General features: G+C 38.1%; 1 protein-coding gene across 1 annotated transcript in view; it reads left to right on the forward strand.

Annotated features, from left to right (window-relative positions):
* The first annotated feature begins 6,416 nt into the window (after positions 1–6,416).
* NUP107 (nucleoporin 107) overlaps positions 6,417–27,901 on the forward strand; it is a 29,649-nt gene continuing 8,164 nt past the window's right edge. Inside the window, exons 1-18 of the mRNA XM_040552996.1 lie at positions 6,417–6,647; positions 6,851–6,936; positions 8,725–8,814; positions 12,562–12,677; positions 14,588–14,714; positions 15,218–15,321; positions 16,144–16,271; positions 16,630–16,678; positions 17,882–17,953; positions 18,452–18,540; positions 19,464–19,542; positions 20,734–20,847; positions 22,851–22,941; positions 23,977–24,053; positions 24,600–24,659; positions 26,333–26,478; positions 26,587–26,635; positions 27,754–27,823. Of these exons, the coding sequence (XP_040408930.1) occupies positions 6,640–6,647; positions 6,851–6,936; positions 8,725–8,814; positions 12,562–12,677; positions 14,588–14,714; positions 15,218–15,321; positions 16,144–16,271; positions 16,630–16,678; positions 17,882–17,953; positions 18,452–18,540; positions 19,464–19,542; positions 20,734–20,847; positions 22,851–22,941; positions 23,977–24,053; positions 24,600–24,659; positions 26,333–26,478; positions 26,587–26,635; positions 27,754–27,823 (1,555 nt within the window). The 5' untranslated portion in view covers positions 6,417–6,639. The remainder of the gene's footprint in view (positions 6,648–6,850; positions 6,937–8,724; positions 8,815–12,561; positions 12,678–14,587; positions 14,715–15,217; positions 15,322–16,143; positions 16,272–16,629; positions 16,679–17,881; positions 17,954–18,451; positions 18,541–19,463; positions 19,543–20,733; positions 20,848–22,850; positions 22,942–23,976; positions 24,054–24,599; positions 24,660–26,332; positions 26,479–26,586; positions 26,636–27,753; positions 27,824–27,901) is intronic.

The raw sequence follows: 27,901 nt of genomic DNA on the forward strand, positions 1-27,901 counted from the left end.
AAAAGGAACTGTTACGACTTTGTCTTCTGACAAATACATCGCATAGATACTTTTAATAGCATCATGTGCTAGGGTGGATGAATTTCTGACCAAATTAAACTCCATTTACTGTTTTAGACACGGAATATTTGTAGTTCTAATGTAGGGGAGAAAGTCTTAGGTATGTCTTTAAAAGTTAGTCCATCAGTGGCTGTTTTGGGAACCTGAGGATATGGTGCCCGCTATTTTCCTTCTTTCCAGGAAGAATTAGTTGTTAAAAATGACTTAGTGTAGATTTAAACAGAAAAGTGTGTCTTGGGAGAAAACATGATCTTCCTGGATGATTAAACTAAATTTCTTTGGTTTCAAGGAAATCTGCAGAAGAGCCTTCTTGGAGTATTAAGTGTAGTTGTGCAGACTTTACATCTCTTAACACTGTTGGACTGCAAAGTGGACTGTGGATGATCTCCTGATCTTGGCGGCTGTGCTTTTGAAAATTGTAATGTCCAAATACTTGGTACCTCTTCTTTCTCTGGCACAGAATTACCAAAGCTTGTTCTAATCCATTCCTGCAAAATCAACCAGTAAGTTTTGAGATACTTTGTTACCCAGAGTGAATTAAGGAGCCCAGGTGATCCTACTCATAATTTTCAGTCACCACCATTGTTTAATAGAGATAATAGTCTTTCACTGTGCAGAGTCACACTTAAGACTGATTTTTTTGTCCATTTATCATTGGAAAACAGAATGTTGTTGACGATCCCACATAAAATTAATTTGATACACTTTGCATCCTGATTGGTCCCCAGAGTAGACTAAGCTGGTGCATTCAATGTTATAGTTTTTTTTTTTTTTTTCTTTTTAATGAAAGCTAATCAGGTTTTCCTCCCTTCACTTTCAACCTTTGCTTATTCAGGTCTTTTTACACTTTTATGTCCCAGTTGTCAGTTTATCTGTGTTTTAGAACAGTTTTCTGTTCCAGGCAGCTGTACTAGATGGCAGTGGGTGGGAGGCAGAGAAAAATCTTTAATAACATCAGAGGGGGCCCTGGTTTGGTCTCAATGTCCAGCCAAAGAGTACTGATCATAGGGAACATCAGGCTTTGTACTGAAAGCTCTGTACGGAAGCAGTCTTGGTTGCTCTGTGGAGTAGTAAATATACAATTCCTCAGCATTAGAGGTAGTTAGTTTGGGGAAATACCTCAAGTTCCAGGAAGTAACATTTTTCATAAACTCAAGGCTTAATCATCTAAAGATTCTGCTTTAAAAAAAAAAAAAGACCATATCCACTTATTCTCCAATATTTAGAGCTCAGGCCAGACTTGCAAAATCATTAAATCATAACTCAGGTAACGAATAAAGAACAGTATTTTTCTCCTTGAAAACTTAATCAGGCTTCAAGGGAAGGGACTCCCAGTTGTTAAAGGGAAGATGCCTAATAAAATGATGCTGAGAAGTGATGGACATGAAGTATACGGAAAAAAGCATGAAATAATCCTATCTAAGTGATTGTGGCATAAGAAACTTCCCACTGAGGAAGGAACATTCCTCACAGGAATTGAAACTATGTAAGCAGTTAATTCTAGAAAAGAATCCTGACTGCTGAAATTTTTTTTGAAAACTTCTACACGTCTTCGGGATAACTGTTTTGTCTACCAACGCTTAAGAAGTTCACGCTTGAACTACTTGTATAGAAACAGACCATTTCTCATAAAGCTTTGGATGAAAACCTGCATAATTCATATTTTCAGAAAACTAATGCAGTAATTTTCCAAATTCAGTGTTAATACGTATGCATTATGGCCTATAAAGTTAGCTAACGCTTACAGTGCACAGAGAGGTTGACTGCTTTTTTTTCCAACCTAATCTGAAATTGGTTTATGTCAGTATTTAAATGTCTGAGCTTTCTGTGGAAAAAGTAATGTTTATCTCCTGAAATATAAAAGTATTTAATGGAATTGCACTCTTCCTATTAGAACTTTCCAGTATAAATTTATTTCTTATAACTTGTTACTAATGCCCTTCTTCATTCTCAAAGTATTCTGTGAAATGAAAGTCTACTTGCCTAATTTAAGGGAATATTTTGAGACTGCAAGATGTTTTCAGATGCCCAAATGAATGCACTGTAAACTCAAACTACTGCTGTTCTTCTGCATAAGGAAACTTAACTTCTGGAAAAGTGTTGTAGAGTTAGATGTTAAGTTCATTTCATAGCATGTACCGATCCTGCAATGCTAGAACGGGAAGGTGGGAGGAGAATATTGATGGAATTTTGATTAAAGCTGTGTGTTTTTCTCCTGTACTGTTGTAATTAGAATTGCTGTTTCCTCATGGTTAAACACTGAAGATGAGGATTTTCTTCTCTTTAAGAAAAAAGAAAAAGTATTGATGAATCGAGCTTTTCTTCTGAAATTTTCTAGTCTCTACCAATTTGGGGGATAGCTTGAGGGGGGGAAACTCTCCCACAATAGTGAACTAGTTCTAGATAGGCTTCAACGTAGACTTAATAACAATAGAAATTTAGTTTTAGACTTGAATTGTCAAAGACAGTAGTCTGTATACAGCTCTCTGAAGCTCTTTTTGAATTGTAATATCAAGATGTAGTCAAACATCAGTGTAAAAAGAGCGCTTTTAATCCAAAGTTAAACTGCTATCCCAGCAGTGTTAAGCTATACTTCAATTTATAGCTATTGTTTCTTGTCTGCTCATGGAGAGTATAATGAAAGCAAATAAGTTGCTCAAACATGTAACAAAATGCAGTTGAATGTAGTTCTCAAAGGTAGTATTAGAAAAGCAGAGCTCTTAGGTTCTCATTTCTGAGTCTCAGGCACCTTCCACTTTGAAAGGTTTATGAACAACTTGAAGATTCTTAAAACCTAATTTAATTTCTCTGTTCTATAAAGTAAAATTCTGGAATGATGCTTGTTGCAAACCTTAGATTCTGTTTTGAAGTATAAGCAAAGCTGTTGTCTTCTGTTCTCAGTGTTATAGTATCTGAGCTTCAAACATCAGATAAGTGCGGAGTTTTTGTCTCTTTCAATACCCTCTAGAACCATTTATTTTCAGAATTTTGAATCATCAGGCAGAGGGTGGCTTCCTGTTTTCAATGAGATATTCTTTAGGGAGAGAAAAGAATGTCTTCATCATTTCAGTGCACTCACTTCAGCCTCAAGAAATACTTAGTTCTGTGTAACAAACCCAAGTTTCATTGTTTTAAGAAAGTTCATGGCCACCAGGATTTATTTTCTTTGAGACTGTGTTTGATATGAACACTTTCAGTTGAAAAAGTGTAATTTTGAATTAATTCATACAATTTTTTTGGCTACTGTATCTTGGAGGGGGGTGGGGAAAAATGCTTCAGCAATCTTGGATACAGATTGAAATTATAGTAGTTATAGTTATTTCTTTGGTCAGTATACGTTACCTTTTCATGACACCAATGTGGCATCTTTACCTTCTAAATTTACCAGGGAGGATTCAGTAACTTCACTGTCACGCAGGACACAAATCTAAACGTGAAATCCCAGCTTTCATAAACTGGACTTGCTGCTTGCAACACGGCCAATACAGCACAGGCCTTTGGCACTGATGTCATGTTTTTCAGACACAAAATGACACTTATGAAATTATTAATACTTTCTTTTTAATAAAAATATTTAGTTCAGCTTCCTCGTAAGAGTAGGCCCAGGAATCAACATCGGTTTGGGGTGAGACCCCACACCCCAAAAAAAACTTAATTTGAGTCGTCATATGTATTTTAATACTAAGCAAGCGCATGAATACTTCATGTCATTCTTGAGATTAATTTAAAGAAAAACTGCTTACATTCAAATTTTAAAAAGATGAAAAATTATACACTTCCAAGGATGCATTCTGACTAAGAAGAAAAATGACCTAACGCATGACACTCTTTTGGCTTTAAACTAGATGAAGGGAGATTTAGATTAGATATAAGGAAGAAATTCTTTACTCAGAAGGTGGTGAGGCCCTGGCACGGGCTGCCCAGAGCAGCTGTGGATGCCCCATCCCTGGAGGTGCTCAAGGCCAGGCTGGATGGGGCTTTGGGCAACCTGGTCTGGTGGGAGGTGTCCCTGCCCATGGCAGGGGGGTGGAACTGGTCTTTAAGGTCCCTTCCAGCCCAAACCATTCAACAATTCTATGACTACCTTCCCTCTCATAAAAAGAGGCAAAGTATGGTGTAGGTTCCATGGTTTTCTTTGCACTGAAATCTTAGCTAATGCAGTTATGCTGCTGTCACGCTTCATACAAGAACTTTCTCATGCTATTGCTTTTGATGGTTCTAAATTAAGACTACAGTTTTGTATATGCAGATGTCATGTTTGCAGCTTAGCAATGCATTAGGGTAATTTTTATCAACTATGTTAAAACATTTTGTAAAACATAATTAGCGTTTTGAGTTAGTTATACTAAATGTAAATTACACAAGTAATCCTGAACTTTAATCTAGTACATCCTGTAAACCCCTGTGAACTTCATAGAAAGTTAGAAGGGAATTGAGGAATGTTAGGCATTAGTGGCAAACCTGCAGTGTTTGTGTTAGTGCTAGCTGATGAGGTTTTGTTGCTCATTCTGCCTGTTAAGTATGGAGCACTACTGTCCTCTGATAAATTCAAGATTCTGACAACATGGTTGCAATTAGGATCAGTGCTGGTGCAAATGTGAAACTTGAGATGTATTTATAGATTGTAATCATAATTTAAATTCAAAGTTCTTTATATCATGCTGAAGATTTTCATTCACTTCTGCTATTTGAAAGTGTAAGGTGCTTGCATTAGACTTCTTTAGCTTTTATCCTTTTCTCTTTTTCTCCTTGTCGGATAAATGAAATGGGACGGTAGTCAAAAAAAATGCTGCCTGAAAACACACCTCAAGATGTTTGTCCCATTCTCCCCTGTGCACACCCCTTACTTGGAGCCAGCTTGATGACTGTAAGGTGCTTCCCCAGCCTACATTTAAAGAGGTTGTATAGACTCAGAAAACTTCTCTCAAGGTTCCTGAATCTTCTGTTTTCTTTTAAAATGATGGTGTTTTGTTTTTACTTATTTATTTTTGAAAAAACGTATCATGCATGCTGCCCTCTTACTTTCTCTTCAGCCTTGTTTCTTTTGCCTTGTTTTCATGTTGCTGCTTTGAATAAACTTGAGGAGTATATAAAGGAAGCATTTTCTCTCCTACTGCACCTCTTACTTGCCTCCAGTTTTCTGCCCTAAGGTAGGACTAGCCCAAGAGGTTGAGCTGGCAGCAAAGAACTGAACCAGATATTAATTTGTGCATTATGCTGAACTTCTCACTGCAGTACAGACAATAATAATATGTGTTGTGAGGATGTGTTAGGAAGTAAAATGCATTAAGTATGTAGTATTGCATCAGGTTATAATAGTTCCTTGGTAGTAGTATCTGCTTTCCTGCAGTAATGAAGGTTGTTGCCTGACACACTTTCATGATAGAAAGGCAACTTCAGGCTTACGTTTTTTCATCAGAACTTCAATTCCTGGGTGAAGCATGACCTCTCTAAGGGTCTTGATTGCTTGTGTGCCTGCACACCTGAGCTCCATCAGCATTCTCAGTTTCCCTTTTCATGTGAGGCCCTCCTAGGTTAGGCTCTCCAACAGCTCCAGTGAGGCACTGTGAGTTGGTGCCACCACTTTTCATTAGCGTCTTAAGCAAGCTGTGGCGCTTCTGATGATGTCTTGCAATTCTACTTCTTGCAGCTGTTTTTTAGATGCATTGCTTTCATGTCTATACTAAAAATGCTACATGGACAGTTTTCCTTGTACTAAAGTGTAAGTAAATGGACTATTGGTAGCATCTGTCCCAATTATTTTCCTGTAGTTAATGTATGTGCAAAACCTTTTCTTGAGGAGGACGGGAAGAGGCAGCTTCATACCTTTGTTAGCTTGCCCTGAGTGCTGAGGACTGAGTGACCCTGCACGACTGCTGCTTCTCTCTCAACGTGGATGGCAGAAGCCTGAGGTGCTCTGAGGGAAGGCAGCAAGGCAGACACTCATCTACAAGCTGCTGATCAGAGTCTTGTCCCGGTTTGGCAAGGAGCAGACGCTGGCTGGCTCTAGCTGAGGAAGAAAACATTTCGAGTGACGGATTAATCACGTTCACAGGATCCAGGAATCACAGAATGGCTCAGGTTGGAAGGGACCTTAAAGATCACCTGGTTCCAACCCCCCTGTCATGGGCAAGGATGTCACTCGCTAGACCCAGTTGCCCAAAGCCCCATCCAGCCTGGCCTTGAACACCCCCGAGGATGGGGCATCCACAGCTTCTCCGGGCAGCCTGTGCCAGGGCCTCACCACCCTCTGAGTAAAGAATTTCCTCCTAACCTCTAATCTAAACCTCCCCTCTTTCAGCCCAAAACCGCTCCCCCTTGTCCTGAAAAGCCGCAGCGAGGTCTCCCCACAGCCTCCTCTTCTGCAGGCCGACCACCCCCAGCTCTCAGAATCAGAAACGCGTGTGTGCGTGTGCTTTATTTTTAACCCCTGACACAGGGCTCCGCCAGCGGGGGACGACCAAAGGGACGCCCCCACCCCGCCATGCCCGCAGCACGCAGGCGCGGGGCGGCCCCGACCCTGGCGGAAGGGCGGCCTCGGCTTCCGTGCCCAACGCCTGGGCGGGAAGGAGCCGGGCCATGGAGAGGTGCGGGACGGGGACGGGGGTGTCGGGGGCTCGTCGCCGGGCGGCTGCGGGTCTCCCCATCAGCCCTGCTCCCATGAGACCCCTCCTGGAGCCCTGCAGCCGGCTCTAGGGCCCCCACCAGAGGAAGGGGTAACGTCGTAATCCCGTTGCATGCTTTGCTTGCCTTCATTTGCTTACCCTGCTTCTATGTCGCTGTTTTCTAGAAGTGGTTTTGGAGATATGCTGTCGCCCCGCGACACGGAGATGGCCAGGCCTGGCCGAAAACAGAGCTCTCAGAAAAGAGTTTCTGGTATCCTTTTTATGTAAAGGCTTTCTCATCCGTTTAACTGTTGCTTGCTGTGTTCGTAAAGTACCGGCATTCCTACCGCTTCCTTCATTTCGAGCTTGTTGGGAAGGGTTTTCAAATACAGAGCAAGCCTTCTTCCATTTAAGATTATTACAAGAATTACTCCTTGTTTTATACTTATTCAAAGTGAGTAATACTTAAAAATACTTTGAAATTACCTGATTCGTGAGGTATCCTGCAGTGAATTTTGCTATTGAGCAGTTGCGTTTTTTCTTCTTCCGTAGTCTGTTCTTTTTTCTACGTGGTATTTTTATGCATTAAGGAGGAGAAAAGTTCAAAAACAAAACTACAATTGCAATATCTGAAAGCTAGAAGGGAGGGATATTAACGGCTGACAGAAATTGTGACTAGGAAATCTGGGTGAGTTTCGTTTAGAAAAACATTGTGTTTTCAGCAACACAACACATTACTTGACCCTTACAGGAAAACATAGGAATAAGCCAAAAGATGCGATTGCTTGCCTTTTCACTGAGTGGTGCTTCTTCTGAGTGGAAATTCTCTCTCCCTTCCTTTATCCTCCCTATTGTTTTCATAAATCTCAAACTTTGTCAAAGCTTGTGTAGTGATGTCTCGGAATGGATTATTTGCTAGACTTCAGGGAAGTACAAGGCTGTCAAAATGCTCGTATAGTCAATTCTTGACTATATTTAGACTGATTATTTTGATTCTGGGCCAATATGATTGCCAAGATATTTTATTACCCCCCTCCTTTCTGTAGCATGGTGTTTTTACCGTTTTTCGTGGGCTTACAAACTCAGGTTATTGTCAGCCTGGAGAACTATGTGAGCCGTAGCTGACTCCATACCTGAGTTTTCTTCAATCTGTTATATCTTAATTTTGTGAGTTTATGTTCTTTTGCATGTATTTTTTGTTACAATGGTATTGTGTTTATTCGGTGTATTGTAGCTTACCATCCACAGTAATAGCAAGAGATGTGCACATACATAGATTTGAATTTTCACAGAACTTTTTTTCCCCCTCACTTATTTACAATAAGAAGAAATACTTAATTTGGCAGCTAATATAAAGGTGGGTTTTTGTGATTGTGTCAGCAAAGGAATACAGTACATGTGCCCATCCTTCTGCTGTTAGCTTTTTTTTTTTTTTTTTTTGTAAGCTTTATAAAACTAGTGAGATATTGGACTCGTTTATGTTGTTGTTGAGAATTAATGTTCCTGGAGACTGACATGAGAGAGGCCGCTGAAACTTTCACACCTCTGCTTCTTAATAAACCGTACCTAGAGCATTGAAGGTGGTTGCTGACAGGAGGAGGCAAAGTAGAGCAACAGAGGCCTTTTTGTTAAAGCCATCAGCATCATGGAATGGAAGGATAGAAAACTTTCTTAAAGCATTCAGGCTTGGATTTTCTTGTTGTGGTTTATGCAGGATGTAGCAGCTCCTCACGGGGCAGAAGTACTCTCTTTAATCCAAGCAGTTACAAGGACTAAGACATCCCAGACCTGTTATGCTTAGGTTTCTGAATTTTAATTTACAGTGTCCCTTCTAGCTCTCCAGCTTTTAAGCTTTTGGTGAAACATTTTATGACCTAATTCAGGATTATGAGTAGGGCTTTCTGCTTTCGTGTGAAAGACAGGTTTTGTAATTTTTATTAGATTTCAGTCCCACCAAAACGTTCTTCCTTTCCAAGCGCTCACGATAGAACTGTTGTTGTTGTTGCATAGACCTGAAAGTTTGTGTAGAAGAGTGTTTCTTAACTTATTTGTTAATCAGTTTTTACATCCCTGGATGACAGTATTGGAAACATGACGCCCAGAAGCCATCTGATTTCCAGAACTCCCGGTTTGTTGCTTCGCCAGCCACGTAAGACTTTTTTTCTTTAATATATAGTTAAAAGGAATAATATGCTTGGACTTGATAACTAGTAAGAATTCCTAGTGGTAAAGACACGGATGTACCGTAGGGGGTCCAGTGAAGGGCCACGAAGTTGATTAGGAGATTGAAGCATCTGATAGATGAGGGGAGGCTGAAAAGAGCCGAGGTGGTTTAGCCTGGAGACAAGAAGGCGCAGAGGGATCTCGGCAATGCCATATAACCTCCTGATGGGAGTAAGAAAAGAGGAGTAGAAAGACAGCTGTACTCTTCTTGGTGGTGCCCAGTAAAAAGGCAAGAGGCAGTAGGTACAAAATGAAATACAGGAAATTCTGTCTGTACGTAAGAAAAAACTTCTTTACTGTAAGGGTGGCTGGAAGCTATAACTGGTTGCCCAGACTGTGGAGAGTTACTTGGTGATTCTGAAGTTAGAAACCTTTATAAACAGGGGAAAAAACACGTAGTATCAGTCAACATATACCTTCGTATGTTATATGTATGCTATTGGTGACTGCCAGTGGTTTTGCCTGTCAGATTTTAGAGTGCATTTGAGCTTCATTTTCTTTGTCACAAGAGCGTGTCCAGTACTGTTTCATCTTCTCTCAAGTATCACATAGAAACTGAATGATTCTTGCCTTGCTACTCAGCAATCTAGTTTGTTCTGTTTCCCTCCTCCTCACGACCTTCTTTTTTTTGCAGCAGCAGCTTCAATTCTTCAAGGTATTTTGTCTTGTAGTGTCTCTCCAGGCATTTTGTCATCCCTAAGTGGCAGGCTAGTTCTGTTGCTGACCTTTCTAACAGGTGTATTTATTGGTTGCATCTGTGAGTGATCTCCTTATCTAGTGGAGAAGAGATGAGACAGCACACTTCACAGGCCGTGACTGCTCGTCGTGGCTGGGGTCAGGTTGCTCTGAAATCTCCCAATCTCAGCCCCATATTCTGCATCAGTTTGCGCATATTGGGAGTGTGTTGGAAGTTGTTCCCAAACTGGCACTGGTACAAGATAGCAGGTTCCAGAGAGAGACTGATTCTCTGTGATTTCTCAGGTTCCCTGTCAAGTTCCGTGTGGCCCCTGTTTGTTCTTATGTAGTGTAATATCTAGTGGCTAAGATACAAAATCTTAGCCAGCACCAAAGATACGTGCTCTGAGCATCAGCCTTCTTCTCAAGCTACTTGTGTGTCAGCATTGACAGCTCTCACAATGAAACTGCAGGTTGTTCTTAGCGTTGCCTTGACACTAAACATGCTGTGAGAAGATCTATAATCCTCTTAGAGCCTCCCTCGCTAGTTATCACTGAAATGAAGAAACATGCCCATTCCTCCCATTCCCATGTCATCACCAGGGCTTACCTCACTTTTTGTTGTCAGCCTCTTCCTGTAGGCTTTATTTTGTCATATTTCAAGTGCTCATATAAGGGGTTCCTGGTTTTCATTGTCATGTAGCCAGTGTTTTCCAGCAATCTCTGAGGGGAGGCTTGCTTTCCTTCTCCACATCCTTCTTCCAGGACTGTTTGGAGACAAGTCGTATATTCTTTTAGAGGTAAGCGTTGTGTGTCATGCTGTGAACATTTCACTCAGGTGGCTCTTTTTCAACTTTTCTCTTCAAAACAGATTAGAACTTACGTATACCATCTTGAGTATTGTTTGATTTCAGTGAAGATCTTGATTTTGCCTGACGTGTTGGTCTAACAACTTGCCTGCATTCTGTCACTGTGAAATTTCTGTTCTGTCTGTTTTCAGAAAGTTCTGCAATAAAAAATTTCAGTAAAAGGCAGCGTACGGTTTGCGTGTGCAGCAGCTGCCCCCCAGAATACAAGCACTTGATGGCAAGTAAAAGCAGAGATTGCAGATGCAAAATACCCTGAGCAGAAAGGTTTAGTGTGAGCAGTTGTGGTTGTTCATACAATCAGTCATCATGGAGATGACTGGTAACATCTCATGGTGATGTTACTAAACAACGCATACCGTGTAACCTACCTCCTATTTCTTTAATAGACTTCAGAAAGAAAATGTTCTGGTCTCTGCAGACTTCCCTAAACACAGCTGACGGTTATCCCCACAGGTGGTTATGATTTGTGATAAACTGTCTTCAAACAGCTTTGAGCGGACAGGCAGTCCTTACTGAAAGGTTTGTTGTTTCCACACTGTTTAATCCGAAGACACGCAGTCCCAAAGCATGAATACGGGCTGGGCAACAGAGAAGGGCCTTGGGGGTGTTGTTTGATGAGAAGCTCGACATGAGCCAGCAATGTGTGCTTGCAGCCCAGAAAGCCAACTGTGTCCTGGGCTGCATCAAAAGCAGCGTGGGCAGCAGGGTGAGGGAGGGGATTGTCCCCCTCTGCTCTGCTCTCCTGAGACCCCACCTGGAGCCCTGAGTTCAGCTCTGGGGCCCCCAGCACAGAAAGGACATGGACCTATTAGGAAGAGTCCAGAGGAGGCCACAAAAATGATCGAAGGGCTGGAGCACCTCTCCTTTGAAGACAGGCTGAGGGAGTTGGGGTTGTTCAGCCTGGAGAGGAGAAAGCTAGAGCTGCTTCTTTTTCAAGCAGTCTGAAGATTCTGCAACAAAGCAAACATTGGCATTTTTACTCCTGTTTCTGTTGTACAGTCTCATTCCTACAATGGAACATTTGAAGTGTTCTTGTGAACTGCATGCATTACCTCCTCTCCTGGGAACAAGCTTTTTTCGTTTCCTTTGATGTCAGCTGCTCACAGTTGTGCATTTGGGGGTATTGGAAACTGTATTTGAGAATTATTCAGTGTAGTTCTTTTCTGCCACCCTGTAAATTCCTGAGCCTTGAATGTATTGTGTCATATGGGCAGGGGAGATTTTAGCAGATATTTTCTGGTACCATGAAGGAGAGGAGAACGGTGACCCGCTGACAGCTTGAGTGCTTTGACCTACAACTTCAGAGTCAGACTGGTAATGTTAGTAGCTGTAATTCTAGTTCCAAAAATTGAGAATTGATTTCTCTCTTTGATCTTCAGTATGCCTGACTTTCACATCTCGAGAGTTTAGGGAAGATTTATTTGTGGTGATTCAAGGTATGTGCTAATACAAAGACAGAAACCTTTGGTTCTTCAGCTGACGAGGTCTGTACAAAACTGATGCGTGGAGAACCAAACATACCTATTGGTGTGAAGCCTTCTAGTCTCTGTCTACCTGTTTCCAATGGCTTTGTCCCCTTATAATTTGAGGGTGTCAGAAGAAGTGACCAGGTACGTTCTTGGCCATCTTCAGCACTGGGGACATTCTATGAAAGTTCTGTTTATCTGAGACACTTTATAAAAAAAAAAAAAAAAAAAAAAAAAAAAGAAAAACACAACCCTACAGGCATTAGATCTTCTGCTTCCAAACTGGATGACGTGCTTCCAAACTGGAGATTAGTGCTTGAGAATGCTTCAGACTTGGCTAATGCTGCTTGTATAAGCCTGGCATAACTAGAGAGTTAGACTATTAAGTTCCATTATTGATAATTAACATCCTTACTTCCAAGCGTACTCAGGCCTAAGACTTTTCTAATTGGTATTTGTGGGTTTCGTACGAGCCTTCTGATGGAATGAAGATAGCAGTGGGCAGGAGCAAGTCACTTCTCCATCAGGTTGGCTTGTTTGTTTCTTCTGTGACCGAGCAGGATTTCATAAATACTTCAGTCTGCATTGCAAGATTACTTTCCTTGATAGAGCACAGTGGTCTTAACCAGCTTTTGTCTTCAGAAAAGGCTCTCTGTCTTTCAGTTACTTCACTGTCTCGAAGCTCCATGAAGCAGACGGATATGTCTGCCATCCTGGGAACAGGAGGGAGATCTCCTCTGATTCTTCAGACTTCTGGACTGCTTGGCAATATGTCAATGGTAAGATGGTTAGAGTGCGTTTTTCTGTTTAGCTCCCGCAAAACTTACAGGAAGCTACCATTTTTCAGTGTTTCCTTGTTTGCACGAAGGACAAACTGCAGGTGGGACAAGCTTGCTCTTACTACTGCTTCTGTTGCTGCTTGCTACTAGTACCATTTAGTAATGTGGTGTTTGAGATGGTGCAGCAAGGAATGAAGACGGTTTTATGGACTTCTGAACTACACCATATATGTTAAGCTAGTCCGTGTAACATCTGCTTGTGACTACAGAAAACTTGACTCTGCTTGTTTACAGATTCTTCAAAGATGATTGTTCTGTCAGCAAATTAAACCTTCAGAGTTTTTCTTATTTTAGCACTCTGCAGTATTAGGCGTCGTTTGGACTTCAAAGAGCAAGTTCTTCTGATTACTTTTCAGATGACGTTAATTATCTTCTACTGTAGCATCTTTGGAAAAACAATGATTAGAAAAGTCATAAGTAGGGACATCTAAAATAATTTTTCTCTGTTTATTTTTAAATTGACTCAAAAAAAAAATGTGTTTCTGTATGTGCATTTGAATTCATTCTTCCTTTTGGTTGTTTCCATAGTTTGTAATGGCCTGCTTGTTTCTTTAAATCGTAAGGTTCTGGGGCCTACGGGCTCTTGATCAACATTGATAAAGCTCTTAGCAGGAGAACAGCGCTACTGCTTCAGAGCCTCTTGATATTCTGTAAATAGCTAAAATGAACTTCACTCACAAAATACTTAGCATTTAGTGCTCTGACTTGAATCCGGTTTAGATTAGCAAGGGTAAATTTGGGACTAAACCAAAGCTTTCACAGGAGGGTGATGGAAAAAGGACTTAAAACTATGTCTCGTGGAAATTTACGTGCTGGTAGATTAGAACACTCATCAGACCTTCTTGTATTTCCCACAGAGACCTGATAAAATTTTAGTGGAAGTGAGCTTCTTGTTATTTTTACTCAGTTGTCTGAACGTTGCTGAGTGCAATAGCATTCTGTTCTGGCTGGCTAGAGGGTAATAACGGCAGCGAGAAATCAGGCAAGAGAAATACAGTGGGTAGAAACTGGGGCATAAAAGGAAAAACAACAGTTACGTCCACAGTTTTTGGATACATTTAAGAGACTTACGACAGTGTCGTCCGGTTTGGGTGTGACCATTTTAACAGTTAGGGAAAAGAATCAACCATTGTCATATCACTGGATCTTCATATGGCATTAATTGCTGCTGAGAAAGCAATTGCTGTCATGGAAACAGCTACGGGAAGCTGTCCTGTCGGTGCAGTGTATGTACGGTCTGTCTTCTGGTTTGGCCATTTTGCTGCCTTATCTCAGATGTTATCAAATACCTCCCCTGAAATACTCCCAAGAAAGTACAGCTATGTCTCTATTTCCCACTTCAGTACTCTTGTATTTTCTCCTTAAAGATGTATTGCTTCATTCAATCGGGGGTTTTGAGCAATTCTCCGAGAAGGTTGGAAGATGGAAGTAAATGGTTCTGATCAAATTTTAACTGTTTTGTTTAATTTTTCACAGCTGCTTTGCAACCTAGTCAACAAAATACTTGGTAAACATTTAACAGAATACAAAAGGATGGACTGATGCATTTGTTTTAAGGGGAAAAGTGATACGCAGTGATGTAAAATGCAAGGCCTGATTACATTATACATTTTTTTTATTTCCTGACGGGGGAAAAAAGAAAAGAAACATGAAGAATTTCCTTTTTCCAGACTAAAATTTATCTTTTCAGAGCTATTTGTTACAGTCGTAGTTGCGCTTTATCTAAAGGCAGTTATTTCATTGTTAATTTTTAGAATTGCTCTGTACCATTCGGATAGAATGAAAAAAAAACTTTGAAGCTAGGCTTGCAGTCGTCTGAGATTGCTGTTTATTTTCCGTTATGCTTTTAGTTGGATGAAAGTAACTGGACAACAGTGCTCTCACCTCAGCAGACAGGACTGTTTACAAATCTGGACATGATGGAAGATGTCACTATGAGTGCTGTGCTGTTGCGTGAGGATGATCCTGGGGAAGCTGGTGAGACAATCTGAAGTTTTCATCATAACTGACCACACATATATGTTCTTGGCTTTCTGTATCATTTTGTTTAGATATTTCTATGCCAAGAACAGTCTAGCTTTAAAAGTTCAGAAAGTTAACTTTTTCAGTTATTGCAGTTTTGCCAATTTATGTTTTCTGTGGAAATTGATGACACAAATGGGACACTGTGGTGATGTAAAACACAAACTGGATTAGCTTTATGGAGACAGACAAACAAGTTTGTCTTTAAAACTCTCTCAGATGACAGATTTACAGCAAAAGTTTTATAATTATTTGACTTACCTCGTAGCTTCTGCATATCTTACTGTCTTAACTGGTAAATTCTTCTGACTTTATGGGATATAAATAGTTCGTATCATTGCTGCCTTTGCTTAGCTTTATTAATGACGAGATACCTTGTCATCAGGATTTTTTGGTAGTGTTGGATTTTTTTACCACATTGTGTCTAATATGATTTTTTCTTCTTATACGTATTCTAGCTACTATGAGCATGTACTCAGATTTTCTACATTCCTTCCTGAAGCATACATCAACTACCATTTTTGATCTGGTGGATGAATATGAAAGTATATGTAACAGTCAGGTAAATAGTTTGCTGGTTTTTTTTTTCTATTTATTTTAACTTGCAGTCCCTTCATTAAGTTCTGTTGTTCTTTTTCTTTAAGCTGAGAAGTCTCAGTGCTTAACATAGATACTTTTAAATCTTCCAGCTGGTTGCAGACTTGAGTCACTGAACACTAGCATTGGTTAGCATACCTCTTTACTTTGCCACAGGAATGCCCATTGTGTAGCTTGCTAAATACTAAAAAAGTCATCCAGCTGCCATTCCCCTGCAAGCGTCAAGTGACAATAATAAACGTGAGCAGATAAATAGATTTTTTTGTTACTGATAGTGAGCTTGATTAACAAATACTTATTTGTCTCAGGTATAAATAAGTAAGATCATTTTACTATGATGGTATTAAGATCTTTCTAGTGCATTCCTAATAAACTGGCAGTAGAGTTCTCAACATAAAATATAAGAGATCTGCTTTTAGACACAATTTTTGAATCGATCGGTGATTGACAGTTTATAATCAGCAGGGACTGGCAAATTGAAAGGAAGAAGTTATGAGCCTTCCAGCAATAACAGTGTTGATCACAAAAGCGAGAAGAGGGCAGAGTTTGTATAGCACCTTGCGAAAGAGAGCTACATTCTTGTTTTATGGTCTCAAGGCCATGTAACATTTTTTAAACATTCTTATGGGAACTTACAGTATGGAGAACCATCTACCTATTTAGAAGAGATGGTAATTAAATTTGGTTTTTGAGGGAGTCTTCGGAATTATGAAAAGATTATCGTAATGGCTTAGGAAAAAATACAGTGGTGGGCATTATTAACTACGTATATATTTATTTACCTCAGGTGAATATACTAGGCAAAATAGTTTACAGAGCAACTCCTGGACAGCAAAAGTTCTCAAAAACCGCCAGTGTCTTGTGGCTTCTCAAGCAGGAGATGGTAACGTGGAGACTGTTGTCTGCACTTTATAGGTAATTTACTTGAAAAGCACGTTACTTCTTTGCGCTGAGCTGACTTTCTTAGATATATTACGAATAAGATTATTTATATGGAATAAGTAGCTACTTATTATCTGTAGCTACTTATTATCTAGTAGCTACTTACTATCTGTTTCTGGAACTAGCTGCTGATAATTATGCCTATTTCCTATCTGTTTATGGAAATAGAAAGTTGTAAACAGTCCTATTATTACTTTTTAAACTTAGAGTATTTCTATAAAAGAACACTTTTTTGTAAAGGTATTTTTAAACACTTTCAGTTATATTACACATTCTGCTGAATTTTCTCATCTTTATTTTAATCGTTAAGGTTTTGCACTTTTATTTCTAGAGACAGAATACAGTCGGCACTGGAAGATGAAACTGCATTTGAACTCATGGTAAGCTTGAGGGGGAAAATTATTATTACTATTTTTAAGGGGTATGTGTTAAAGCTAAATGCTTACATTTTATTTTTTACGATCCCAGTGTTGCAGCCACCTCAAAATTCAGAGATAAAAGAATATAAACAAAGATGAAACCAATTTGAATTCTAGCAAGTTAATATTAAATTATTCCACATTTTGGAAATTGTGAATTTAAATACTCAGTTCTAAATAGAAAATGCTAGTGTAAGAATTTGTATTAACTATACTTGGTTTTGTTTCATTAAGTATTCCCCACATACTTGGAAAATCCACTGGAAGCAACTATATTTTTAAAAGTTGCATCAGTAGTGATAATGTTTCCCCTGGGGCAGAGATAATTTTGCTTTGCCTAGAAGTGCATGTGGTCTCAAGCTGTGTAGTACTTTGCAGTCCTGATTCTAATTTATCTCAAAAGAAATCCAAATTTTTGTATCATTCTTATTTCAGCTGTAGTCGTCTTGTCTATGTCAATACAGCATTTCTAGCCTTTGCTGCCAGAATATGCTTAGGAAGACAAAACACTAAGCAAAGTGACTCCGTCTTTGTAAAATTTATGATTGTTGCTGTTTTTTCTCAGTCATGAAATAGCTTCATCTATGATTCCCACTGCAAAGTTGTCAGTACTTTTAAGTTAAACACTGCTGTGCCAAAATAAAGTCTCTTCTTATCTGTGTTTTTTAGGAAAATGTATATTCTGTTCTCCTTTTGTTGCAAGAAAGCTAAATTAATGCAGGAGAGTAGAAAGAAGTATCAGGAGGTTGGGGTGTATTTTTGTGTGTTTTGGTTGGGTTTGGTTTTGTTTTCTTTTTTTCTACTTGTTCATGTTTACAGTTTATATGATCTGGGAAAAAGTCCACTTTTTTGACATATACAGTTATAAGCAAAATTTGTGATAATATGAATGCACTCAGTGGAACTGGTGGATTTACTATGCAGAATCTTTCTGTGGCCATACATTTGAACTATATTGAGTCTTAGTTTTACAGATTTTAGTATAACGGGATGTAGATGATGATCCAAATAAAACAAATGTGTACTGTTTGCAAAGGGACAGGGGAGAGGTAGCATGCTGAACTTGTTGAAAATCTGTAAGTTAATATGTGTTCAGTTTGGTATTCATGTTTTTGTGTCAAGTTTTCTTTTCCAGAAAGTACTAATCAACTTTTTCTTAAATAGCCTTTAAATGCTAGTGAGAAGACGAATATAGAAAACTTGTTTCAGAAAGATTCATTTGTTCGACAAAGCCAGGTATGACAAAATTTTTACAGTGAGAATGGAAATAGACCAATAGACATTTAAATGTTTGTAACACTAGTATTGCATAAGCTTCAGAAAATGAGTTATGTGCACTTAATTAAGCTGTTTCTAACACTTACTTCTTTTTATTCATTTAGGCATGTTATTATTCGTATGTGTAGAAATATTGTTCTTTAGTTTCTAAAGATCAGAAACGTTTTTCAGGCTAGGCTGGAGAGGATGGAAGGCTGAGATCTATTCTTACTCGGAGCCTCTGTTACTGTTGATAATGATTAATAAACTAGTAGCACTGTAGTAACTGCAGCATCTAGTGAGAAATAGATTGTGCCAAAACAACCTTCAAACTGGATACTTAATGGTATAGTCTCAGGATGTACACACCTTTTGATTACTCTGTAGATAACTAGTAGATTTAGAGATGGGAGGGAGACAGTTAAAATACTACTCGTTAAATGTTTGTCTTAAAAATGCAAATTCCTATCATTCCAGATGGTGGTAGATTGGCTAGAGAGCATTGCCAAGGATGAAATCGGGGACTTCTCTGATAATATTGAGTTTTATGCAAAATCTGTATATTGGTGAGTTCAGACTTTCTGTTTTGTGTACAGGCTTCCTTCAAGTGTAAGATTCACATACCTAGACACAGAACTGGTCCAAAATCACTCTGAAGAACTGTGTTTTTTTTAAAAGTTGGTCAGTTCGTTCACTTCTTTTCCTTCAATTCTTAGATGTAAAATTGAGCTTCCTCCCCAACTTAAAGGATGTCTTCTCAAAAGTCAAGTACTGCTTTTGGGATGAGAAAATGAAAGGAAAGCCATCAAAGCAATTTAATTTACTCTTTACCCAGATGAAGGTTTCATTTTTTCGTAATAAGGAACAATAAGAGATGGTCACCTGCTGATCAACCTGTTATTTACACTACACAAAACCTTTCTAATTTGTTTCTCAGGTGGTCAGTTCTTTGTCTGGCTTTACTTTTTGCCTGTTAAAGTTCTTGTCGTCACTTTGTGTCATTGATCCTTCACCGGAAGTCATTTTTGTCATCTTTTTTTATCAGTGGTGGATTTTATGGCAGAAAAGACCGAAGCCTGCTTTTGATTCTAGTTGCCTAGAGTAAACTTGGTTTCAGTGGATGGGTGAATACAGGCTTTTGGAATCGTGTTCAACGTAATTTGAATTTCTGTCCTAGACTAACTACAGTGAATGCTAATGAGAAATTTTGCTCATGGAGAAATTAATTCATAGTTTAAATATATGAACGATTGGAATAATGGATGTTTTTGAAAGAAATCAAGGCTATGTGAATTGATTCTATTATTGTACTTACAGTGAAATTTTAACATTTTGACGAACACAGTCCATTGATACACAACCCAAACCAGGCATGTCTTTTCTGTAATCCTATTCCACTTATCCACAAGTATTAAGTGTATTTTTAATATCTGTGTCTTATTAAAATACAGTTGCTCTCTTTTTCTGAAGAGCATTTCATTGCTTTCAGGGAGAATACACTACATGCCCTGAAGCAGCGACAGTTATGTACGTACGTCGGAAGTTCTCGAGCTCTCGTAACAGAGTTGGTAAGTTTTATTTAAATATAAGACTCCGGTTTCAAAATGGGTATAAATTAGATTAGAGAGAGCATATATGCTATTTTCACAGCATTCCACCAATTTTTAGAAAGTTGTGCTATCTAAAAACTGTTGTGCTGTCTAAAAAATTGCAGAATGCTAGGTTGGAAAAGGTGAAAATTAGTACAGAAATTGTGAAGCAGGAAGGAACTAGCTGAGGAGAAGATGTTAGTATTGAAGTTGGATGTTGTAGAATAATTAAGAAAACAAATTATTAAATCTGTCAGATGGGTGAGATTCTGGAAAAGCTTTCTGTGATGATGAAATAAACTTATTTTAATTGGAAGTTTGAACACACTGTAGAGTAATTAGCAGTGGACAAGACTCAATGAGCCAGGATACCTCTGGAGTTCTTTTGAGATGTGTAGACATCTGTTTTCTTTCAGCCATTGCTTTTTCTTTTTCTAGCGCAAGAACCTGTGGTCTGTATAGTGAAATAAATAGCTTTGTTAGTAAACTTTGTCTGAAACAAACTCATGTTCATACCTAGCAAAGTTTACAGAACTGGTTGGAAGCTCTTACAAGTAAGGGCATGCTGTCGTTATACAGTAACTAGTGCAATGAAACTAAATCCCATAAATGATGGGATTTCTTGAGAGCTACTGTAGTAAAAGCTGACAGGAGGGAAGTCAAGGGAAGAAAAGACTCTTCAGTCGAAGGAGAGAATGAAGTGTCTCTGACAGCAAGGCAGTCGTGGAAGATGAATGCAATTGGGGAGTGATCAATGCATTGATTGAAAAGTGGCTTGAGAAAATCTGTTTGGATTAAATAGAAGCAAATATAGCTATAGAAAAGGCTTCTGAGAAGGTGGAGAAGGACAGACTGTCTGGTAGGTGGAGAGGCAGAAGGGGAAAGGATGCTTAAGGATGAAAAGAGCTGGAAGATGAGAAATCCGAGGCAAAGACAAGGTGGTGGAGTAAATAAAGAGACTGCAGTGGCTCCCTCTGATAGGAACAGTAACAGAAAAGGAATAAAAGAAACAAGAGGGGAAAGACAGGAAAGTATCACGCTAGATACGTTGGCTGTATAGCATATTGTGCCAACGTGAAAATATGACTCAAAATTATAAAACAGGACAGGAAATCATTGGAAGAGGCAGACATGCATTGTGTGAATGGATGGTGCCTTTTTTCCTTGCAGGATCCAGATGCTCCTATAAGACAGAAACTGCCACTTGATGATTTAGATCGAGAAGATGATGCAAGGTTATTGAAGTATCTCTTTACTCTCATCAGAGCAGGAATGACAGATGAGGTAAGCCATGAAAAGTGGAAGAATCTTCTTGGTTAACTAGTTTAACTTATTTAAAATCTTACTATTAAAGCTAATGACAAGCTGTGTACTAAAATGTCTGTGTAATTCTGGCTTGTAGGGATTTAAGTTTCAATTAAATATCAATAAGACGGTGATAGATTGCTAACATTGTAGTTAAAAAGTCTTGCATTTAGTTAAGTAATTTCACGTGTATAATAGATGCTATGGAAAAAAGTTGCACCTTTATATTTTGGTTTTTTGACAGTGTAATTTTTTTTACTGTAGTGGCTTGATACTAAATACTGTCAGAGAAACATTGGATTTTTCAAAGAACTTCCTAATTGCATGTCTAATAATCAGTGGATTATCATACAGGCTTCCTTTTAAATATGTTGGAATGGAACATGCTTGTAATTTTAACTAGAGAGAGAGAAAGATTTGATGTATGCTTTCCTTAGAAAAAGTATTAAATTAAGCAACTTTTACTTGCTCTGCTCCTCTGACGTCCCCTTGATTATATGGTCTGAATGGAGTTGAGGGAGAGTCATGGCTAGCATTCTACTTTTTGTTTTGTTACCTTTATTGTTTGGCAGGGTCTTCGGCAGCAAAAGCTATGAGAGACTTTATCTGAATATTCTAAAAAGTACATTATTCTCCTCCATAAACTCTTTTACTACAGTTCTGCTTGTTGCCCTATCTTACTGAATATATGATGCATATACTTTGCATTTTTTCTTATCTGAGTAACATCCAGGCAGTTCTGGTCCTAAAGCTGTTCTCAATAAAGATTCCCAGTTGTCACCAAGCAGCTTTTGTGATTTTATCATGTAAATAGTTGTGTTGTCAAAGGCCTCAGTTGGAAACACAGTCCCTTATACTTGGCTCTACATACATGTAATGATATTTGGTTAAGGGGAAGAAAAAGGAACTTGAGATTCTTGTGTGCGAGACCTTAGACTTAAAATGGTTACTTGCAAGTGTTTTGTTCCCCTATAGTACATATCCATTCATTTTCCCATATTATGGACACGAGACCATGTTGGTGCAGAGTATGAATATAAATCTGCAATTTCGATTGTTCATCAGTAGCTGCTAGGCGTTGCTACTGTCTGATAAGCATGGAGTAGCTTATTCACTACTGAAATAATAAGTTTATTTAGAGTTTACTCTGAATTAACAGTGAATCTTGGTTCATTTACATTACCACATGTAATGTACAGCTCCTAAGCTAGACCAGCGTGTTGGCTTGTTGTCTGTTCTTTGGTTTGTTACCGTTCCCAAAATGGTTGAATGTCTGCAGCCCTTTCAGCATGAAGTGAACGGAGGTTGGCTAAACAAACTAAGGCCACATATTGCAGTTTCTCTTGCTCTTCACAGTGTTTTGTTAGTGTTGGAATGATACCAGTCAGACTAATCAGATAATCTTTAGCTGATTTTTTTTTTTTTCAGAGGTGTAGGATTAGAAGAATTCTAAACAAGCTTTGGTGCTTTTTTTTCCCCTCACAGAGTTTCTGTTTTACATTCCATGCTATTCAAAATAGCTTTGAATTAAACCTTTTTGTGCTAGTGAGTAGACTATTGAATATCATAGGAAAATTAGGATTGCTGGTTTTAGAAGTGCTTGAGGGGTTTGGAAAGCTCAGTCGATGAGAGAAGTAGGTGAAGAGATGGATTAGACCATCTAAGCAACAAGATGATACCTCAACGTGAGCTTATCAGAAGGATGTGTAACAGCTGTCTAAGCTAATAGGGTGGGACTGTAGCATATTTCTCATATTGCTCTAAGTACCGACAGAAAAACTGAAACATTTAGTGAAAAACAAGCTGAGTTTTTATTGACTTTGAGCTCTTAGTTCTTTTGAGTTTAAGGTTCTTTGTGTAGTTATTTTTTATTACAATCTCTATGCAAGCTAATTATTTTAATAACGTTTACATTTTTAATGGAGAGACTGTTGGGTTTCCGACCTTGAAGTCCAGTGCTGAGAAAATGCATTATTTTTCAGGCACAACGCTTATGCAAACGATGTGGTCAGGCCTGGAGAGCGGCAACTTTGGAAGGATGGAAATTGTATCATGATCCTAACAGAAATGGAGGTATCTGCTTCCAAATGCACTTGAGATGTATAAAAATAGGGCAGAGGGGTTTCTCTTAATGTCTGTCTCTAGCAAAAAGAAATTGTGGGGTGTTTTTTTTTTTTATATCTTCAGGGCCTTTCTTATATCTAAAATGTTTTTACCACGTCTGTTGAACCTACGTAAAAACTAATATGAAAACTAATATGCAATCATTTTAGTTGAAGGTTTGAGTATACTGAATCCACTTAACATGCTGAAGTCATTTTCTTTTTTGAAAAGCAAGCATAATGTCTAGGAAACGGATGTCTAGGAATTCCATACAGCTCTTTTCCACTACCATATAATGTTCCATTATGTATTTTCTCAACATCTGACTTCTGCCATCTAGCAAAGGTCTCATTGCTTACAGACTGAAAAAAAAAAATAGCTTCAGAAAGATACAGTAGGACTTGAGTTCAGCAAATGTAAATGAAGGAAAAAGATACGCTTTTATGATATTTGGACATCAAAGGATTTAAGAACGTGTCTTATATACTAGGCACAGCTGGGACTGGAAGGCATACTGTTTTCCTACTTCTTGAATCCTGATAATCCACTATTTTTATCTGCACAATTCACTGGTGTCCTAGCCTTGTTTTGAGTGTTATCCACCTAGTCTGCAGTTATGTATTTTTTTCTGTGATGCACACACTCATGCAGAGGCCTGCAGAATAGCAGCATTTATTAGATGCTTATACTCCTTAAAATATACAAATTAATTTACTTCCTAACTCTGTGTTTTCTAAATGTAATTAGATATGTTGCAGTCAAAACCACTATTTTTTGCAAGGCTAAATAGCAGGTAAATGCTTAAAATACTGTAATTTTTAGTTGTGCATTTACCAGACTTCCCAGAAAAGCTGACCAGCAGGCCAGTCAAAAGCATTGAGAAGCTTTGAGAAGAGTTTCAAAGGGATTGGGATAAGGTTAATAACAGAAAATAGGTTTTACCTTGTCACAGTTTCCTCTTTATTTTTTTAATAGTATGTTTGTTTAATTATCCTTTGCGTATAGGAAGAGAGCTGGAGCCCGTTGAAGGGAATCCATACAGGTGCATTTGGAAAATAAGTTGCTGGCGTATGGCTGAAGAGGTAAGATGATGTTGATTTGCTTGATATTAACATATAAAGATGAATTTCTTGGAGCTCGATAACATGATTTTAAGTAAACCTACCCTTTGTGTTTGCTGTTTATAGGATTTGCAGGTAATCTTTCTAAGAGGACTCCTGAAATAATATAGTTATGTCTTACAGTGAGAAATCTACATAATTGTCACCAATTTTTAAGACTTAGGAAATGTCTTTTTTTATTTGGTTGAAAGTGAAAATACTCACACTGACTTTGATTTTCATCTTGACTCGGTTGAATGGGAAAGGAAAAAACATTGCTGTCTTTCCAGATCTGTGCAAATTTTTCAGATAAGTTACAATGTTTTGCTACGGAAGGGGAAGTCACTTGCTATTTTTATTTTGGCTCCTGATATGTCCTGGGGTTTTCCAATTTCTTATTTTGGTGTTTGTTTTTTTTTCAGAAACAAGTGGAACATTTTGTAATGGATTAATCTCTAATAAAATTTAAAGTGATCAGGAAACATACATGCTTTTTAATTGAGTTATATTTTCACCTGCTTATTTTAGGAGCAGTTTAACAGATATGAGAGAGCAATCTATGCAGCACTCAGTGGAAACCTCAAACAGGTATGTCAAGCCTCCTAGTGAATGGTGTTTGATAGTTGTGCATTTTGTTTCTTATATATGACAATAACATCATCAGACATGCTGCAATTACTGCTTAATGTGGTTTCAAAAATCTAGTAAACACGACAATGGCAAACAGTTCTGCTTTAGTCAATGTGATCTCTAAGATTTTCATGCCTTAGCTAAATATACTTGATAGACTTCTGTTAGTATTATTCATGCTAGCTAGCAGTACAATCCGTTCTAATTCCACAGTATTATTTCTTTTTCATTTTAGTATTACTTAAGAGCTTATATATAGTCGTTTTTCTGCTTGTGCACAGTATTGTGATTTGTCAGTGCTTTAAGTTGCAAGTGTTAGACAAGCTAGCATATCCAAGTGTTATTTTGAACCAAATTTCACTATCAGTAGTTTTTATTTTTCTCTACGATGCTTTTTATGTAATTCTCCCTTTTATTAGTTTTAATTCTCCAGATACTATTGTGCTCTCCTAAGTAGGGATTTTTCTTTTAAAGAACAATGAGGAAAGTAGCAGTCAATATCATAAAGGCTTACTTGCTGTTATATTAATCGGTGATAATCTCCTACTTGAGGAGGTTGACGCCACCACCCCCATCTTAGAGTGACATATTAGGGAAAAAAAATAGGAAAATAAAGAGAGGGGTGATAGTGAATGTTTTCTGGTTTTAGTCATTGAAGTTTAAAAATCAGTTCTTTGGCCGAAGAAGGCATCGTAAAACTGTACAGAATATGGAGCAAAAAGTGTTCACCTTCTTGTGGCAGAGGAAAGAGACGGTTAATGAAATTAACTGTTTTCAGTAATTTCAGTAATTTTGAAATTTGTGTAAGAGACAAGTGCTTCATGAAGTGTGTTGTTGTCTCTGGAACTTGTCCCAGGGTTTCTCTGCTGAAAGAGCCTAATGAGATTCAGAGAAGAACTGGATATAAAGCTTTAGATTCTCCAAAGGGAGTTGTTAGTCTATATATAATACTGTTATCTGGGTTGTCTTGCTCAGTTATCTCTCAAATTGAGATTTTTCAAACTTCCTGTTACCAATTTTAGAGGTGCCGTGAGAATTAATATATATATATATATATATATACGTATTACTTTATATATATCTTATATATTACTTTACTTTATACAGTGTTATGTGTATATATATTTTTTTGTGTCTATATCCTCTTAGTTTCTGAATGAAGTAACACAGTTCAAAGACTTCCAAGGTGTCACTGATGCAAAGGCCTTCCTTCTGCCCTACACCTTTCATTATTCCACAGTGACTTGTGCAACCATAGCATAAACCAGTACGGCAAAGTGATCCTGCTGACAAATGACCTGGTAGAGAAGTGGAGTACAGTTTTCATCTGTACTGGTTATCTGAGCTACTACACAAGAGAGGGAATGGTATCAGAGCGGTGTCACCTGTGAAAGGAGGAAATAGGAGTATTTATTTTGACAACCTTTGATTTAAAATAGTCGAGGAAGTAGAGCATTATTTAGTGAAAGGATTTTTCGTATCCTACGCTAATGAAGGAAGAGTTGCTGTTCGAGATGGTCTTCAGTCTGAGCGCAGAAAGTCCGATCCTAAATTATAGTCACTGTGTTTTGGATTCTCATGGTTCTCAATCTCTCATAACTTTTGTTCTTTTGTTTTGTTTAATTACATAGCTTCTTCCAGTTTGTGATACCTGGGAAGATACTGTTTGGGCATATTTCAGGGTCATGGTAGATACTCTTGTGGAGCAAGAAATTCGAACGTCAGTAGTAACTACAGAGGAGACGGAAGAGCTCCCTAGAGAGTATTTAGAAACCAAGTAAGTTTTAAGTAACAAATATGTTCTTACACTCAACAAAAGATCCTGTGTGATCCTTTTGCAATACTCAAGCTAATGTTTTTTTGCTTTTTTTCTCCTACTTTGAAGTTGGACTTCAGAAAAAGTTTTTGAAGAACTTCAGGCAACAGACAAAAAGGTATGTATTGATTACAGTTCCTCCTCGCTGTTTACTATTTTTAATTATTCACTAGGTTGTACTTATACTCCACTATTTAATGAAATGTTCAGATGTGTACAGTGGCTGGTTTATAACTTTGCAATGTGTACTTTTTCAATCCAAATAGTGTTGGGTTTTTTTTGCCACCTTTTAATGATGAAAAAGATGCAGGTTTTGTCTTGTCCTGTATCTGCCAAACTAACTAGATTCGCTAAAGAAACAGTGGACTATCAAGTGCTGTAAGGCATGAAAAGCAGACAAAGTAAATCACCTATTTAACACTTCGGTAGAATGTGCAAGGATTGATTTCATGCAGTTTTCCTTGTAGGAGGTTTGTGTGCATATTTCAGAACAGGTCTTTGAAAATGAAGAAGCGTATTTGCTTAAGCAGACTGTTTCTTCTTTACACCCAGGGTATTTATTTAATTTAAGATGGAATATATAACTTATCTGTTAATTTTGTAAATATTAAATTGAAACTAGATTTGATGGAATCAGTTCAAGGGAATCAAATCTGTTCCATTGGTGGAACAGGCATAGTGTTCATCATATTGATAAGACACATTGAAGGACAGCTTACAGATTGATGGGGTTAGCCAGATACACCCAGCTGCCATAGCCTTTTAGTGGTATTCTCACCACACAGTAATTTCACAGGTGCAGTTGAATTGTATGTCATGCATCCATTCCTCTAAAGAAAAAAATATTTTCCTTAAATAAGTTTCACAGGCCTTTTCTTTACAGCTTTATACAAAATATTGCTTTTTCTATGGCTTTGGAGAATCTACTCTCTGTAACGTTGTTATTTATTCTCCTCTTCAAAGCAAAAAGCCCTTGGTCTTAAATTTCTTCCATTACATGAAAGTATTAAATTCACAGATCTATATTCTGGTTCTGTGTCTTTCAGTTTGTCAATATTCTTGTAATTTGACACAGATATACAGATATATTTTCTTTTGCTTTTTATGCAGAAGACCCTTTGAAATAGGATAGCTTTTTTCCCTAAGGAACCTTTGCTTTATTTATAACTTTGCTTTCTTTATATATTGTGCTATAAGATTTTATTCACAGTTTGAACTTTCCTTTTTCCTCCCTAGAGGGTTATAGAGGAGAACCAAGAACACTACCATGTGATTCAGAAATTCATTATACTGGGAGATGTGGATGGTGAGCTTTTCTCTAAGTGATTTTTAAATGTCAACTGACTACATTATTTCTAGTGACCTTTCCAGAATCTTTATATGT

This window comes from Cygnus olor, chromosome 1, assembly GCF_009769625.2.
Source record: "Cygnus olor isolate bCygOlo1 chromosome 1, bCygOlo1.pri.v2, whole genome shotgun sequence".
NCBI lineage: Eukaryota > Metazoa > Chordata > Aves > Anseriformes > Anatidae > Cygnus > Cygnus olor.